Source organism: Anguilla rostrata, chromosome 4 (genome assembly GCF_018555375.3).
Source record: "Anguilla rostrata isolate EN2019 chromosome 4, ASM1855537v3, whole genome shotgun sequence".
In the NCBI taxonomy this organism is placed as follows: Eukaryota; Metazoa; Chordata; class Actinopteri; order Anguilliformes; family Anguillidae; genus Anguilla; species Anguilla rostrata.
The window spans coordinates 56,739,992-56,757,908 of record NC_057936.1 but is presented as its reverse complement, the minus strand read 5'-3'; the positions used below and the strand labels follow the sequence as shown (position 1 = coordinate 56,757,908).

The following is a 17,917-nucleotide window of genomic DNA, read 5'->3' as shown; positions in this document are numbered from 1 at the left end:
ATAGTGATGAAGCCCACAGATCATTTCATATCAGGCTTCCAAAATAAATGTTTTAGGAAAAAAAAACGAATTTTGGTTGAATCAACGTTTGTTTAAATCTAAGACATCAAAGACAATTTAGGAAGTGCAACACACATGAGTCTGTTATGATGATTACATGATCATATACCTCCCAATAGAAAGGACAAACAACAGCAACAGAGACGGTGGGACTGACTTGCCAAAAACTGGTTACAATCAAAATGTGTCCGACAATTTGACTCACAATTGCTTGTACTTCTTTTATTCAATAATATAGTTTGAATTCAGCACACACCAAAGCATTGTGAGTATTGTTAGAATGTTCACATATTTTAATTTATGTATCTGGAATTGATATTGGACTGCGTGGCCTGCACCTGTATATGCTGTAATTAGCGAAGCGATTAGCAGCTGAAATTAGTGCAGTTCAGGGAGGCAAATACAGTCACGTGATACTTTGAAGAATGCAGCAAAGAAGAGTAAAGAAAAAAATCTAAACATACAATTTTATGTGAAATGCCTCATGTATTTCCAAGTCTAGTCTATAGAAGACTTCCTCTAAAGTACCCATCCCTGGCGAGGAAGCCATATGCCACAGTGAGAGAAACATTCCCTTTAGAGGAGAAAGAGAGAGAGCCTCAGGGGGAATCAAATTCACTTGGGATACACATCCACTAAGGCCAGGAGCTGATCCAGTCTCGGTCTGTCCTTCATGAGAGGTCAGCTGAGTGTTGTCTTGTGCAGATTCAGAGTTAAACAGATCCTTTGTGGTGACTGCTTTTTGAAGTTGAGATGGTGGATATTGATGGTATGGGACAGTGAGAGACATCTGAAAAAGAAATGAGAAAGGGGCTCATTTCCCCCAAGCTGTAAGTGTCTAAAAATAAAGACTTTTGTGCTAGGAATCCAATTTTATATTTCAGCCCCACGTGTAAGTGGCTATAGTACGGTATACCCTATGGAGAAGAGGGGTTATGAACAGCAAAAAAGGCTTCTTATTAGTCTGGATTTGAATAATGAGACTGATTTGGATAAATGGTGATGTCAAATGATGAAGTTGTTTGACGATTTAGGGCTCCTGTAACCGAAAGCCATACCTCGCATTTTAACATAAAATTTATGGGAGGACAAGGTGGCCAGCAGCCTGAAACCATAAGGGACCAACAGGATTATATTGAATAATGAGCTCTTTCAGATACGTGCCAACCCATTCAGAACTTTGTTCTGCAGGTAAGAGTTTTTTTTACAATTTTCAGTGTAAACAAGTCTCAAATGTGTGATGTGGGATCGGATTTTTGTTTTGCTTTAATTAAAATACTTCAGCCACTATGCTTGACTATTTGGGGAATATAAAAGTTTGGACTGCTCTTGAGGAATCAAAGACACCAATTAGTTTTATGCATCCTTGAGCTTTTGAGATTCCATTGATCGTATCTCCACTTCAGCAAAGATAGAGTGAGTACTTACCACTCCAGAGATACTGCAGAGAAACCAGAGCATACTCCCTAGATTCAGTCAAAACCAGAGATGGAGTGTTTTGGTATTTTTAAGACCAATACCCATTGGATTTTTTTTTTTTAGCCCTGTTGCATGCTGAATTGTCCTTGTGCTTTAAAAGGATACAGCACAATAGTTTTTTTCATGTTAATGTGCCGATTCGTTAACGTGGTAAGTATTTGATGATAATTCTAGCTTGTATAAACCCTTCTGTTTGCTTTTGTTACAGGATTTTTTTTTTTTTTGCCCTAGTCTGCCAGAAGTAATATGAGGAAACAAATGTTAGTATCAGCAAGCTTGTGATTGCTGGGTGAAATAGTCATTGGTTGACTGCCTGCTTTGCGCATCACTCAATAGACTAGCGTAAAACTTGTAATAGCTGTCTGTTGTTTCATCTTGTTTTGGCTATGCATGTGTTGGTCTGGAATAGCAAATTCCCTGATCCTTGTTGTTTTACTCTAAAAAATTTTATTTTATGAGGTTGATGAACCAAACTAACCACATAATATAGGGTAGCTTGTCATTACCCGATAACTTGAATTAACCTTTGTTAAATGTTAGCACTGTTAACTTCTACACTCACCGGCCACTTCATTAGGTGACAGGAGTGGCACCCGGTGTGGTCTTCTGCTGCTGCAGCCCATCTGCTTCAAGGTTTGATGTGGTGTGCATTCAGAGATGCTCTTCTGCATACCTCGGTTGTAACGAGTGGTTATTTGAGTTACTGGCCATTCTCCTCTGACCTCTGCCATCAACAAAGCATTTTCGCTCAGAGAACTGCCGCTCACTGGATATTTTCCTCTTTTTCGGACGATTCTCTGTAAAACCTAGAGATGGTTGTGCGTCAAAATCCCAGTAGATCAGCAGTTTCTGAAATAGTCAAACCAGCCCATCTGGCACCAACAACCATGCCACGTTCAAAGTCACTTAAATCACCTTTCTTCCCCATTCTGATGCTTGGTTTGAAGTTCGGCAGATCGTCTTGACCATGTCTACGTGCCTAAATGCATTGAGTTGCTGCCACGTGATTGGCTGATTAGGTATTTGCGTTAACGGTTGCAGTTTGCGGTTGAACAGGTGTACCTAATGAGGTGGCCGGTAAGTGTATATTTAGCCATTACAGAATGATCATTTCCTCTGATTAAGGGTCTTAAAATAGCATTTCTCATATTATGTAGATTATTGTTTTCAATTAGCCTATTCATTTATTAATTGTCATAACCAGTAATATATATATCAATATTTCAAACCATTGTTGTGTCTATAGTATTTCACTAAGTTGGGCTCTACAGAAGTACAGAATATTAATGGGTTGTTGAACTTAATTTGTTCTGAATAAACCTGACCAAAACCTCACTGCAATGGAAATGTTGGCACCTGTATGCATGCATAACATTATAGGGACATTCTGAGAAAACTAATTTTCTGATGAAATTCTAAAAATGTATATCTTTAATAACGACTTATTGCAGTTTCATCGTACCCTGCATATGCTCTTGTATTCTCCATCAAAAACTTTCTAAAAACTTTCCCTTATATCTCTGGCCTGATCATCTGTACAGTTAAACAGGAGCTCCAGATTCTCATTTTCAAAGACATATAGTACACTTCAGCTTGTTGATGAACGTAGGCAAACACACAGCATTGAATGCTACATTTTTCTTAGTGTAGCAGTATATTGCAAAAGCATAGTCTTCTTTAGAAGGTTGATATAAATCATGGACATTTTTCTCAGGGTCACGCCCTGTTCTATGAAAATTGTCACTGTAGCAAGTGACAGTATCGCATTTATTTCTAATTTAAATCACTGCAATAGATTTTATTTATTGGTCTTATTGTGGTGTTTTGCTTTTTCACTTGAAAACCACAGTGGGTTATATATTAATCCAACCTAACGCCCAATCATTAAGAGTCTTTGGTACATGCTTACTACCCACAATATCACATGTTCCCTGTATTTACCGTAGCTAGTCCAATGAGCTACGCTGGTGCTTGAACAGTGAAAGTTTTCAGCTTACCTCCAGGCTCTCTAAACATATACTTAAAATACTCCACTGTAAGTGAAATTCCAAGGGATAAAAGATTGTGCCAAGCTGACACACTAACTCTCTAAACACCTTTCACAGGCAAACGCAGAAATGGCCCAATAAGGTGAATGTACAGCTGTGCTTCCTAGGGTTTTGCATTGCAGTAAAGCAGCTTATTTATGCACATGCCTGGGCTATTCACAGGGAGGGAAAACCTTTCCTGTTTATGTTGGGTAAATGATCAAATACGCACCACTCTGGCATCCTAATCTATTTACTGCGGTAAACAGCAGGATCAAATGCGCAGAAGGACGCGTGCAACCGTGATTGCTGAATTCCCTGACATGAGTGTGAGCAGTAATCACCTCAGCCTGGGTCCCCGACACCTCACCTGACAGGGGCACAACAAGGATTTTATTCATTTATTTCATTTATTTGTTTTGCCTTGAAGGGTAGAAGCAACAGGAGGAGAAGCAACATGCATTGTTCTCAGAAGGTTACAATGGAGCCAAATCTCTAAAGATGTGTTTTGCCTGAAAATGATGAATGATGGATTTATAAAGAAAGAATAGTGCATTGGTGTTATAGTGAAGTATCAAATCACAGAAAAAAATGTCTAAATTATTAAAATAGAAGAAAAATATCATGCATTGCAGTTATTTGAAATATATTTTAAGGATTGTACTTTGCATTGAACGGCTGCCGTAATCACATGGTAGGATATTTTGTGGCTAAGAATGGAGTTTTGAGCTAGGGGGACTTAATTATTACTAACAAAAACACATAATACTCATCTATATTATCAAAAGCAGGAAATGTGTCATTTTTGAAGCAGTATTCAATATCTAATCTGAAGCCTCTCCTGAACTATTCATGTTTGGTCTCCTTAAACAAGCTAAAACAACAATAATAATACAGTGGTACTTAGTTTCGCTTTTGGCAACCTAGAGTTACTTTTTACAAAGTATAATCTTAGATAAACCCTTCCGTGGCTAAATTAACCTGACATCCCCCATCCCCGCCACCCCCCAACGCGTGCTTTAATTTGACATAATCCATTTTGGGTCACCATCTTCCATCCCCACTGGCTGAGGTTTGTGTGACATTTCTTTTTTTAGTTTAGAGTTTTAATTTCAAGTTACATTTTGAGCAGAGAAAGCAATATAATTTTTTTGTTTTGTGTTGTGGTGGCTCATTAGATGTGTTTTTTCCCCACTGTTCCTTTTTACATTATTTTATTTTCTTTGTTCTTGTTGCATTGAAGTTGGAATGGTAATTACCTGGCACAGCATGGCTGGTCTCTCCTTATGTTTCTAAAGGCCATATCTGTATATTAAATAAATATATTTAGTATTAAATCTAGTATAGGGTTTGGTTGAACTTGCATAACAGTAAGTCTAGTCACTCTAAATTGTGGCTAGATCCTACCTGTTTGCAATCTGTACTCACTAGTCTGGAATATTATTTGCTATGTCCAGCACTAATTGCTAAAATTGTTCTGGTGAATGAACTTACTGTATGTTTCTTTTACATTGTAAGTTGTTCTATGTCTGTGTGTTGTATTATGTCTGAATTTGTATTTTGTATTTGTTGTTTTTAATGTACATTTGAAAATGAGCCATGCTGGCTAAACTGGCACATTTACAGAAATGTTTATTAATGTTCACTGTCCCTGTAAAAATAAACTGAATAAAGTAAAGTTCTGGATAAGTGTTTAATAAATGTAATGTAAATATGCTGAAAATTCTGTGCATTTTCTTTTCTTTCCAGTACTTTACATAACCACAATATCTACAAACTAGGGGGGGTTTTTTTACATTTTTTTTTTACATTTTTTTTATCGTGGTTCTTATTCATACCGATGGTAATTAAAGGCACCAGTTAAAGGGCTCCAGATATAACTGTGATGGACATAGGGAGTTAGCGCTGTGGAAATCCATCACAGTCAGCTTCAGACCCAAGCAGGCTGCCTGCCAAGCTCTGCCAATACTATACAAGACAGCACATATCCAAGTGATGAATGGCCAGAGAATGGCCTTGCCACACATGTAGTTGAGTTTGCTACATTTCTTCCTTTCCCATATCTCCACAGTACATGACCTTCCAAAGTGTTCCTCATGCTGTGGGCATATAATATGTGATATGGATAGGGACCTAAATATTGTACATAGGATGGAAAGTAACCTTCAGGTAACATTATAAATCAATCAATTCATAGTTGTATGGTTTTGGTGGCTATTATTACTTTAATTGTACTTTAATTGTAATTTTTTATCAGTTGGAAATTGTTTCGTAAGTTTCGTAATAAGTTTCGTTAAGGACAGAAAATTTGGGCCCGGAGACATTTTGTATTAATTTTGGTTTGCAAATAAATGCTTGTTCAAAACACTGTTCATTTTTATCTTTTTTCTTTTCTCTCTTATTATTCACAAAGACAGGTAATGTCAGTGATCACTGCTCTGCATGTTAGTCTCTGTCAGTCTGTCTTTCCCTGTTAACTGACTGTTAATGAAGAAAAAACGTGCAAATCTTGATTGAATGTTGGCTAAAGTAAATATGTCAGCTGTTATTGTTAAAAAAAACAGAACTGAAACATTCTGTTCTGCAAATGTGAAATTGCATTGCTATATTTATATGTATCTCCATATCACTCCAGTGCAGTATTAGAACATTGGCTTTACTTTTAACTGAAGTGGGTGATTATTTTCCTATACTCTTTCCTATACTTTCTATATATTCTTCTTTCATATTCTCACCCACGATTTCCCCAGCCCCTTTTTGTTTTGATGTCGCTACCCAGTAAATTCTTGGTTCCCTGGAAATGTTCCCATAAACATTATTTTTAAGTCACACGGACTTGTCTATGAATGTTAATCGGTTTCATGTCAGTGTAAAAATGTTTAATTATTTATTGGCTATTCTTGTTAACATGTATATCCTCCTGGGACCTGCCAGAAAATAAAATAAGTTAAAGTATTTTCACAAGGGTCTTGGATGACAAAATCATGTCGCAGTGAAAATATTTTCCAAAATATGATGTTATTTTTATTGAATGTCCTTTGTAGTGTAGGTTTCAGTATAGTAGAATGCATAATTATTGAGGTTAAGACCAGAGACATGTTTCTTACAAGGGACAAAAATGAATGTTCAGGTCTCGGGAGAATATGTATTGCAGCACCATATATGAAACATATTTCAGTAGTAGCAGCAGCAGCAGCAGGAGTAGTAGTAAAATAATTAACTGTAAATAGTTGATGGTTCTCTTCCTGTGTTTGGCCACTTGAGATTAAAGGCATTCTATGGAGGATTTCTTTCTGTGCTTCGCTCCTGTGTTTATAATAAAAAATGTCTCCTCCTCCATTCTCAACCCTTCCCACACCCCCAAGATGATGAAGCTCATGCACCAGCAAAACAGCTAGATATTTTGCTCTGTTACAGAGCTATGTTGGGAGCTTTGTAACCTAATATTGCAGACTGCTGAAATCATGTCTCTTTCATAAATACAGCAATAGCTGCATTCATACCAGTCAGGCAGTCACAAGTATGGCAAAATCCTCGACTGATGTAGCCAATATCAAAAACTCCCATTTCACTGTCATATGCAGCAATGTTACAAGGTAGCTTGCTTTAGCTTAATGGTGATGGAACAGACCTACGCTAGCCAATGGTAGCACAACACCAGTGGGTATCAATCTGCTCTAGCCTGCCTGGAAGCATGGCGAAAGTCTGCAACATGAGCATGCATTTTCATAAACACATGAATTCATTGTCACTTTTATTTTTATTGATTTATTTATTTTATTTTATTTCTTTGCATCTTTACATAGTCTAGCTTTGTGTACACTACATGGCCGAAAGTATGTGGATACCCGAACATCACACCCATACGTGCTTGTTGAACATCTCGTTCAAAATCCATGGGGTCTCGTTCTGTGAGCTTGTGTGGCCTACCACTTCACAGTTGAGCTGCTGTTGCTTCTACATGTTTTCCACTTCGCAATAATGGCACTTACGGTTGACCGGTGCTAGAAGGGTAGAAATGTGACTTGTTGGAAAGTTGGTATCCTATGACAGTACCACATTGAAAGTCACTGAGATCATCAGTATGGCCAATTCTTCTGGTAATGTTTGTCAATGGAGACTGCATGGCTGTTTGCTTGATTTTATGTATGTGTTAGCAATAGGTGTGGCTGAAGTAGCCGGACCCACTAATCAAACCCATATACTCTTATACTTTTGGTCATGTAGTGTATCAATTGCAGAAAATGTCTCTCCCACCATGTAGCTAGATGGGAGGCTGCAAGGAAGTAGTCGGAAGACCTCCAGGCTGTGGCCAACAGTCAAACCTCACAGCAACAAAGGCACATGACCGCACATTTACCTAAAATATGAATTTACCCCAGATATTTGTCTGTACAAGTTGAATTGCAGACAAAAATACATATGGGATTTTGCTAGCTGGTGGACTCACCCCAATTTCCTAGCTATCCTGATGGGAGTCGTTTCTTCAAGGATGACAATGCCCCCATTCACAGGGCACGAGGGGTCACTGAATGGTTTGATGAGTATGAAAGTGATGTGAATCATATGCTATGGCCTTTCCACTCACCAGACCTCAACCCAACTGAACACTTATTTTGGGATTTTGGTCCGACATGTTTGACAGCACTTTCCACCACCATCATCAAAACACCTAATGAGGGAATATCTTTTGGAAGAATGGTTTTGCATCCCTCCAGTACACTTCCAGAGACTTGTAGAATGTCAAGGCATACTGAAGCTGTTCTGGCAGCTCGTGGATGCCCAACACCTTACTAAGACACTTTGTTTTTTTCCTTTAATTTGTCACCCGTCTGTACGTGTTTGCGATTCAATACATGCATGCATGTACATCTTGAATATTAAATTACATTACATTGATAAATTACAATGGGACAAAAACATTTCAAATACTGTATGAGCAGATTATTGTATAAAAATGAGGCATGTACCAATTTGAAATTATACACAAACATGGCATGTGTGTTTGGTAAATTCAAAATTATAAAAGCATCTACTTGGATTGTCTGCTTCATGTGAAATGAATTCATAATTGCAAAATGTTTAAAAGTTGAAATCCAGATCAATCTCCATTTCACACAGCTATTAATTTCGACCATTTCACAAAATGACTTCATGGCATTAACACAAACCATATTGAGTTCATATAGCATATTTAATATTCTAATGTCCTGTTTAGTTCTGTGTTGATAGGCTATTTTTGTCATGTTATTTATTTCCTTTCAAACTGTAAACAGTGTATATACAAAAGACCCCCACTGACACAGAAATGGCCTGGGCTTTATAACTTCCTTTATAAATGGGAAAGAGATTCACACACTGCTTCAGAGCTTGAAAGGCTTTGCTTCTCATTGAAAATGTTCAGAAGCTGCCCGCGCCATTTAGTCTTTGAACTTCCGTTAAGCAATTTATGACTGTGCTTCATTTCCTTTTTTTCTAAACATTGGGATAGCTCTCCAACCGCACACTGTGGAATGGCATGAGATTTGCACAAAAGTCGCAATCTGTGCCCAGCAATGTGTGTTATGAATGAAAACCGTGAAGCGGATTTCTCCTGGCCAGTATAATAGTTTTACTTGCAGAATTGCATTCGTATTTCATGTGCTTAAAAATGTTCTTGTTACTTTTTGTGCCGTGACAGTTGCGCCAGAAATACGTGAAATAAAGTCTGCTGGAGTGGGCCGGGGCCGGACCGCTCTGCTGAGATGCGAGGCAGCAGCTGTACCCACACCGGTATTCGAGTGGTACAAAGGCGATAAAAAGTAAGTCCTTTTTGATTTACTGTTTACTGTGTTTTCGCAGACGCAATGACGTTGCAGCAAAGTTTGAGTCTGTAAAACAACTGTGTACAAATCAGCAAGAAGCAGACTGGGGAAAGTCATTAAATCATGAATCTGGCATTTGAAACTTGAAGTGTGTGGAGGTGTATTTCTGATTGCTGTGCCCTTCTTAATTTTGTATCAATCTGAGTACCATCATGAACCCAGTCTAACAGATCTATCAGAATACTGCAGCTCAGTTTCAAGATGTAAAATGGTAGGTTTATTTGGTTTTGAACAGTTAGAAATCTACAAAAATGCAAACAGGGAACTGTCATTGCTTTGGACTGGTCAAAATTTTAAGCATTATTTTCCCTATAAAGCACCGGCTCTCAGTGCAGCCTCACTGTATAAAGGCCGGTTAGGCACCGTATATTTGGCCGATGGATATTGCAGCATTGTTACCAGTGTTCCATTATCGCTTGACTCTGATATCGAATGTTGTCGCTCATAAAATGTATAAACATGTAACCGTTAAGAACTCATCGCCAAAGTGGAGTCATTATTGACATCTTTCTTGTTGGCAGCATACAGGCACGAAACATTGTAAGTTTGTTTATTAAACTCTCAACAAATGTGTGATCTTCCATTTTATTTATTGAAAGGTTAGGCTAGTTGATGATGTCATGCTTCGCTAAAGATAATTACAGGAGATATGAACGTTCACTTATAATATTGTCACACCAACTGAGCCAGCAATAGAGTCAAAGTTCAATGCAATTTAAGTCTCAGCCATGGGCATAATGATGATAGTGATGACTACAAATCATCTGTCGCTCTACTATTGTATAAACTAAAAGCGGTAACCGACCATCAAATGTGATAATCGCCAGTGCCAATGATCATGCATTGCCTTACTATAAATTTGCTTTAATCCATGATGCTGAGTCTGACTCTTCAGTAGTGCCACAGAAAAGCTCCATCCTGTCTACTGGGGAGTCTAAACATGAATTGCACTCATTCAGTGCAGCTCAGCCAATGGGCTGGGTAGTCAGTAGAAGCTGGAGACCCATGCCTGTTTGTGCACTCAAACTGAGGTCTGTGGTGACATTTGCAGCAATATGCCTACAAATACAGCTGGGTGTTCCAAATTGTGAGATAAGAAGTGGCTAAAACAGTTGAAAAACATATAAATGCGTATGCATTAAAAGCTGCGGTATTAGGATTACCTGGTTGTCTGAGATATCACAGCCCCATCTTGTAGCATGTGTCAGGAAGAACTCAACTGGGAACTCACTTCTCTTTTGAAAAATGTGTTTTAATATTTACTTGTGCTAGTAAGCTGTGATATGTGGTGTAAAGCATGGCATGTGCTTTATACAAGCAATGTCATGGGCCCTCTTAATATACAGTACCTTCCAGGTGTGTGAGGAAGGCTATGTAAAATAAGCAATACAGGCAATGAGCACTCAAAAAAATGAAATGATGTTCTTTTATACTAAAACAATTGCTCTAAAACAGTGGTGTGAGTATGCAAGACACAGATTTATGTTGGAAATGAATTTGTCATTTGAAAAATTGTTGTTTTGGTTGATTCCATCAAATCGTTATTGAAGTAGAATTTATAAGTACAATAATACTAGTATTAGTATTTATAGCCTTTTTTGTTAATCAAGTGCATAAATAATTTTAGATGACACTGTAAGAACACAAATGTTTTTGCTTCTTCCCAGAGGCTTGTCTATACATAGAGACCATGCAATTTAACATGGGTTACAGTTTTATTATTAGTAATAATGTATGATGCAATCCGTCCTTGTAATAAATATACTATGTATAGCAGACTCAGACCCATCAGCTACACAAGGAAGTCATTCAAAGCACTCGATCTGCATAAATTTATGGAGGACAGTGAAGAAAAAAGGGTCTGCAACTCATTTATTCTGAGAAAACTAAATTTGGCCACATATTATAATGGTAGCACATAGTCTCCACCCCATCTCCCTTGTTACAGATACAGTATGTGTTGCAGGGTATTAGTTGGTTAATTATAGCCCATGGCATCACGTTTGGGCTTCAACTTGGGTGATGGATGAACCATCGCTGAGAAGGTGCCAGGGTGGGAATCAAACCGCTGCTCATGTGGGCACATGTGCGCACTGGCGAGTGTTAGCTGCCCTACAGACCGCACCACGTTACCCCTCTTCGGCTCCAAAAATTTGTGGGAGTTCATGAATAATATATGCCTTTGCTACATATGCAGGTCAGATTTCTTATGGAACACGCAGGTAGTGAATAAAACGACTGGACGTACAACAGTGTTTTAATGGTGAAGGGCTCAGGTGGTTCTCTTAACTGCGGGGGGTGTATTTCCCTTCGCTTGCACTGTTAAAAGGCATTTATTAAAGGTACTTTAACAAGGCAATAATCTTCCCCACATGATAAAGTGTTTCTTACCTGCAGAGAGGGTGTTAATGTGCCAATTTCTTGTCCGCGGAGTACAAGCTAGTGCTCATTGGTTTGAGGAGTGTGACACTGACATTTTCAGCATCATTTGCCAGTTAGAAATGTCCATGTTTGAAAAGCAAAACCAAGACCTCCTATGAACACACACAGAATTTTTTTGTTTTGTTCATATGTTGGATAATTCCCAGAAATAATCAGAAAATAAAGATCTGGAAGGTTCTTCTGTTATACTCTCCAGTAGGGCAAAGAGAGCCAAGCTTGATCAAGAATTATATGCTTTTTATATACAGTGATTACAGTAAGTTAAATGTTAATGAATGTTGTAATTCTTGAAAGTGTACTTTAATGCAAGCAAATGTGCAAGTTTACCTGGTTTTGTCTGATGACCTTTGCCCATGTTTTAACATGAACTAATCCCACCGTGTTCAAAATCATTCTCATTACAATGAGAATGATTTTGGGGAGTTGATCCCAGGACATTTTTCTGAGTGATTAAATAAATAATAGTACTGTCCAAAATACATCAAAACATCTGGCAGTTTTCCCCAGTAAAAAATGCTGGCACAGCTTTAATTCCATGGTGCCATCAAACGATACCCTTAAGGTTTGCAACAATAGTGTTCTGAATGATTTCTAATTACATTATTCATTTCTAAATTTAAAGTTTATCACTTTCAAGCCAGTCTTGAAAGGAAAATAGCATGGCACTTCAAAGAGATGCCTTGGAGGCAATAGCATATCAAGTAGACCAATATTAGACATTCTGTTCGTTCTAAATAACTTTGTTTGGGTGTAACTTTACCTGTCTTCAAGCATGTATAGATTTAATGTGATGTTAAATGTGACAGCCACTGTATCTTGCACAGTTTGAATGTGATAATAGTTATAAAGCTGTGGTCATAAAGAGACCGTTTTGAAGTCCTCATAATAATCATTTACTGTACAGTAGTCTACACTTGCGTAAAGCATATAGACAAATTATTTTAAGCATCATACATTGTGCTTAAAAAGATTTTTTTTTTTTTTATTGCCTTGGGAAAGACATTTTCCATACAAAATACACATAAAGGTGTACAAATAATATGTTACACAGGTGTCATACATTTTCTAATTTCTTAAAGTAAAATGGAAAGCAAACTTTTTATATGTACACTCACTTGAGCCAGGTCGTGAATTCAAGTAAACACACTAGAAACATAGTGATGTGCCACCTTAACAATAAAAAAAGAAAAAAAACGAATGCACCCTATAATTACAATTAGCGCTATATGAACTGATGATTCAAATTGCGCTCTTTAGGAGTGGGTAAATTATGGTTAATGGCAGTAATTTGGTATTTAAATTCAAGGACCAGCACTTGAATCTACACTGATTGCCTTACATTCTAAGAATGTTCTTACCAGGTTGAAGGAGTTACACAAACATTTAATTAAAATGCAAGGTAAGAATAAAAATATAAAAATATGGAAAACTTTCACATTTTTATTGAATTAATATTACTGAGTTGTATTGCCTTATAAGTAGGGCCACCAGTTTACCATGTGACCAGTAGGGATTAAAACTTGAATTTCAATGGTTGTCCTCCAGGGGGCCCCATAGACACTCTAATGGCACAGTCAAGTGAATAATCGTACAATTGAGTTTTATGTTTAAAAAACAGAATTTGTTTATCTGTTATGGGGAAAGTCAGAAAGAAACACATGGAGGAAGTGTAAATCCTGTGAAAAGCATGTCTTTGACCTAGTGATCCTCACTCCTCACTGGTCCTGGAGATCTGCAGGGTCTGCTGGCTTCCATTGTTACTTCAGTAGCACAGCAATTGATTAGTTAAAGCTGTTGATTACACAGTTAAATCAGGTCACCTTGTTTCTTGGGTCTGAATCAGCTACTGATCTTAATTTTTTTTTAAAACAAAAACCAACAGAATCTGTGACTTCCTGGGACCAAGACTGACTGTCACTGCAGTAAAAAGAAAAATGAATCCATATAAAGCATGTTTTTTTATTTTTTTATTTTATTTTAGCCTGAGACACCTGATTCTACTTCAGGTCTTGATTAAAGACCATGTAAATTAGCTTAATCATGATTTTTTATTTTATTTAATGTTTTTGAGCAAGTTAAATGCTATATAACTGCTGTCATTTTTAATTTGGCATTTTCCCATGCCCCTGCATGCCCCTGTACAACATTTAAAAATACCACAGCATGTCCACGGTGGTAAGTAATCAGACTGAATTTAACATATGAGAGTCCCTTATAAACATCACTGTCAATCATCGTCTGTGCTTAATTAGTGCCAATTACTTTATCAACTTAAATTACTGAGGTGATGCAAATGGGATAATTGTTTGAGAAGGGTCTTGACGAAGAGGCTGTTGTAACCACTAGCTAGTGGAAGACTGAAGTACCATTCAAGAAAACTAGGGGAGACAAACTGGTGGCCTAACTTACTTACTCACTGTATACTGTTTTACAACTTACAGTACAACTTACTGTGTACTGTAAATTGCAGTGATTTAGAACATGCCATTTATACAGCCAGGTATTACATAAACATTTGATCCTATTCCTACTAGCATCATTGTTCTATGTCTCGTTATTTTATTGTTTAAAAGGCAATTGTGATAACTGGCAGTGTAGAGGCTACCCATGAAGAGCTGGGTTTGCATGCTTTGCTGGTGTCACCGGGGGGAAACAATTCATTGTTATCACTGCTTTGTTAGTAAGCCCTATCTGCATCATTTACTCATTTAAATGTGTAGAATATAATCGAATTTTACAATGTGATGTGTCAGTCTGACTTCCCTTAATTAGCGGTGTTTATTTCAGGTGGAATAATAACTATTACAGTATGTGATGTCTGCTATAATATTCAAGCAGATAAGGAAAAACTGTTTTCATACCTAACAGTAGGCAGACATACACAAATGCAAATAGTTTTTTCTTATTTGCTATAATATTCAAGCATCAAAGGCTTTGAGTTGTGCAATTGTTTCTTCTTCTCTTCCAGTGAATAATGTTTTTTGAAATATATGTTACCTTTCTTTGACTTAGAGTTGTTATATGACATTTAGCTTCAATTACTGGGTCTCCCAGTCTTCCCAGTGAAATAGCATTGACATTTTCTATGTCTCTTCCCTCCACACTTTTGCCACTGTCAACCTTTCATGTTTTTTGGGACATGCTGTGAGCTACAATGGCTGTATTATCTTCAGTCCTACTCCTTTCCTGAAAAACATAAAAACATGTGCACATGAGAGAGTACACCCTGGTACTGTGTATTAGAAATAAAAATGTTTTGAATGGAAAATTAGTACACAGCCAACCACCGTTGAAATACTCCTAGGTGAGTGCAAAACAATTAATGAAAGAATATATGAATACATTAATTTTCGTCATCAAAATATCTTAGTGATAGTTTGCTTGACCTGTGCTGTTGGCATAAAATACATATAGATAGTGTTGGGCCACCACATCTGGCCATTACCGCCTGTACAGCATGAACATGTAATCTTTCTACCAACATCTGCAATTCTGCAGAAAGATTACAACATCACTGCTCCATGATAAAATCAACTCTAACTTAGTAGATGGATGTGGAAAATGCTGTCTCAGGCATCTCAGTTGTCATTCCGGAATATTTCACGAATACAGAGTTGAGTTCAGATATTAACCTGACTCACACTGAGAAGGCCATGCTATATGTTATATATTATTACTCCCAAAACCATTGGGTGATGACTCATACTCAGTAAACGTAGGTATTATGATCTTAAAAAGCATCCCTGTCTGCATGAAAGTGTGTGCGCTAGACATCTTCATCAGGCTACCAGAATCTGGATTCCAAATACCTGAGCGGGCTCAGGTGCAGAATTTTAAATTGCTATTCAGGTCCAGGTCAAGTTCAGATTTGTTGTCACAGGTCTCAGGTATACACAAAATGCCAGAAATATCCAGTATTTCTGGGTGTGTGCTTATACCCAAAAAAGCTGAGAAGTGAGCTGAGAATTTTCTGGTAGAATGAAAAACATGTTCTACTGATGGGCAGACAAACTGTGTGGAGTGTGCATGTGTTCCCCGTGTTTGCGTGGGTTTCCTCCGGGTACTCCGGTTTCCTCCCACAGTCCAAAGACATGCAGGTAGGCTAATTGGAGACTCTAAATTGCCCATAGGTATGAGTGTGTGAGTGAATGGTGTGTGTGCCCTGCGATAGATTGGTGGCCTGTCCCGGGTGTATTCCTGCCTCTTGCCCAATGCACACTGGGATAGGCTCCAGCACCCCCTGCGACCCTGACCAGGATAAGCGGGTATAGATAATGGATGGATGGATGGATAAATAAACAAATTATTAAAATTATTAGAGCCTTTTAATTTTCAGAGTTAAAAGTTCACGAACATTCTCAAAGCACAAGCATTCCTGAAGAGTTCATATCACTGAGATTCTACTGTATACAGAATTACAGTAAAATATAGAAGAAAATTCACAGTGAAATATCTCCCACAACATGGGTTATCTACATTCTTCATTTATCCAGCCACCCTACAAATCTATCACAGAAGGGAGTCACTGTCTTTCAGTTTAAGTCACAGTGTGTGGAGAATCACTGATATCACGATATCAACAAAGAATACCTCACTTAGTCACATAGAGGGAGAACTCACTCAACATCTTTAGAAAGCATCCATGGCTGCTGACTTATTGTTTTAGTGGAAAAAGGAAAATGTATGTTTAATGGTGGTCGGGCACACCGTGACTTCAAACTAATGTCAGCCTCTGACATTTTACAAAGTTCGCATTTCTGCATCACAGCAGAAATCACTTTATAAAATTCTAACTTTATTGGAAAGGTATGTAATTTCATATTGTCTGAATTGCCTTATTCCCTGTGTTTTGGAGTATACTGGATTTTTTTTGGCCACCAACTTGCAACTTCATGGACCAAGACAGCTACATAAAGAGGGTTTTTTAGACTGATGTCAAGCTGTAGACATAAATTTAGAGCCTCTTTTCATGGGGTGAGAGAAACCATTTGCAGTTTTATAACTCACCATAAACAGAATATGCAAACTATAGAAATAATTCACATTACTGATCAGGAACTTATAGTGGGTCTCCCTATACAGTATGTAAAATTGTCTTACAAAAAAATAGCCATTCCTTTGCAGACAAAATGACAGATTTTGTTTAATCTGCTTATTGCGAATGTTGTCCTATAGACAGGCTTTATCAGCGGAATGCAGAAATGTGATGGATGTTGTTGTTCCAGACGATGAATATTGTTCAAAAACCTGTTTAAATAAATATTTAACTCCAACAAAGCAGTATGAAATTTGTTTTGGTCATCCCAAAACCAAAATTTACATCATGTTCTTGGGCTTCAAATAAAAGTTTAATCCTACTATGTAGCAGGTAGAAGTACCTTCCCTTTTGTCTCCATTTGACTTTTCAGGGTCGTGTACATGTATTATATGCTTTGTTTAAGTAAGGTTTCGCTGCGAGGCATCCGTTCTTTAAATGTGAGGCCCCTGTATTTTGAATTCATTCTATAGATTGGTGTACTATGTGCGCTGTATCCATCCGTTAATTGAAAGGTATTACAAATGTTATCCACTATTTAAATGGATAACTGCATCGTGTTAAAGTGAGAGGTGCTTTTGTGTATTATGTATCCCTTGCACACTTGTGCACATACGTGGTGCACATGGCCAAACGCACTTGCATGCACAGACGCACGTACATATACACACCCTCACACATGCTCTGCACATACATAAAGTCAACAGTTGACCTAATTTTCTGTGTGCATACATACATACAGAAAATTGGTGACTGGCACACATATGGAAAAAAATACCAAAATTCTAAAAACAGCATGCTTTATTTTTGTTTCACTTCAGGCTTACTAAGGGTCAAGGAATTGATATCAAGAACCTCAGTTCCAGATCAGTTCTCTCCATGACCAACATGACAGAGGACGGCTATGGTAACTACACATGCGTGGCAGCCAACGAATTAGGAAAGGCCAACGCTAGTCTGCCACTGATCCGTAAGTAACAAGGATATTAATTCAATGCTGACTCGTCTCC

General features: G+C 37.7%; 1 protein-coding gene across 3 annotated transcripts in view; it reads left to right on the top strand.

The window, feature by feature from the left end:
- Positions 1 to 17,917, top strand: part of negr1 (neuronal growth regulator 1) — a 198,308-nt gene that overhangs the window by 135,023 nt on the left and 45,368 nt on the right. For all 3 annotated transcript variants that reach the window (XM_064333388.1, XM_064333389.1, XM_064333390.1), the window contains exons 5-6: positions 9,247 to 9,367; positions 17,729 to 17,877. In XM_064333388.1, the coding sequence (XP_064189458.1) occupies positions 9,247 to 9,367; positions 17,729 to 17,877 (270 nt within the window). The remainder of the gene's footprint in view (positions 1 to 9,246; positions 9,368 to 17,728; positions 17,878 to 17,917) is intronic.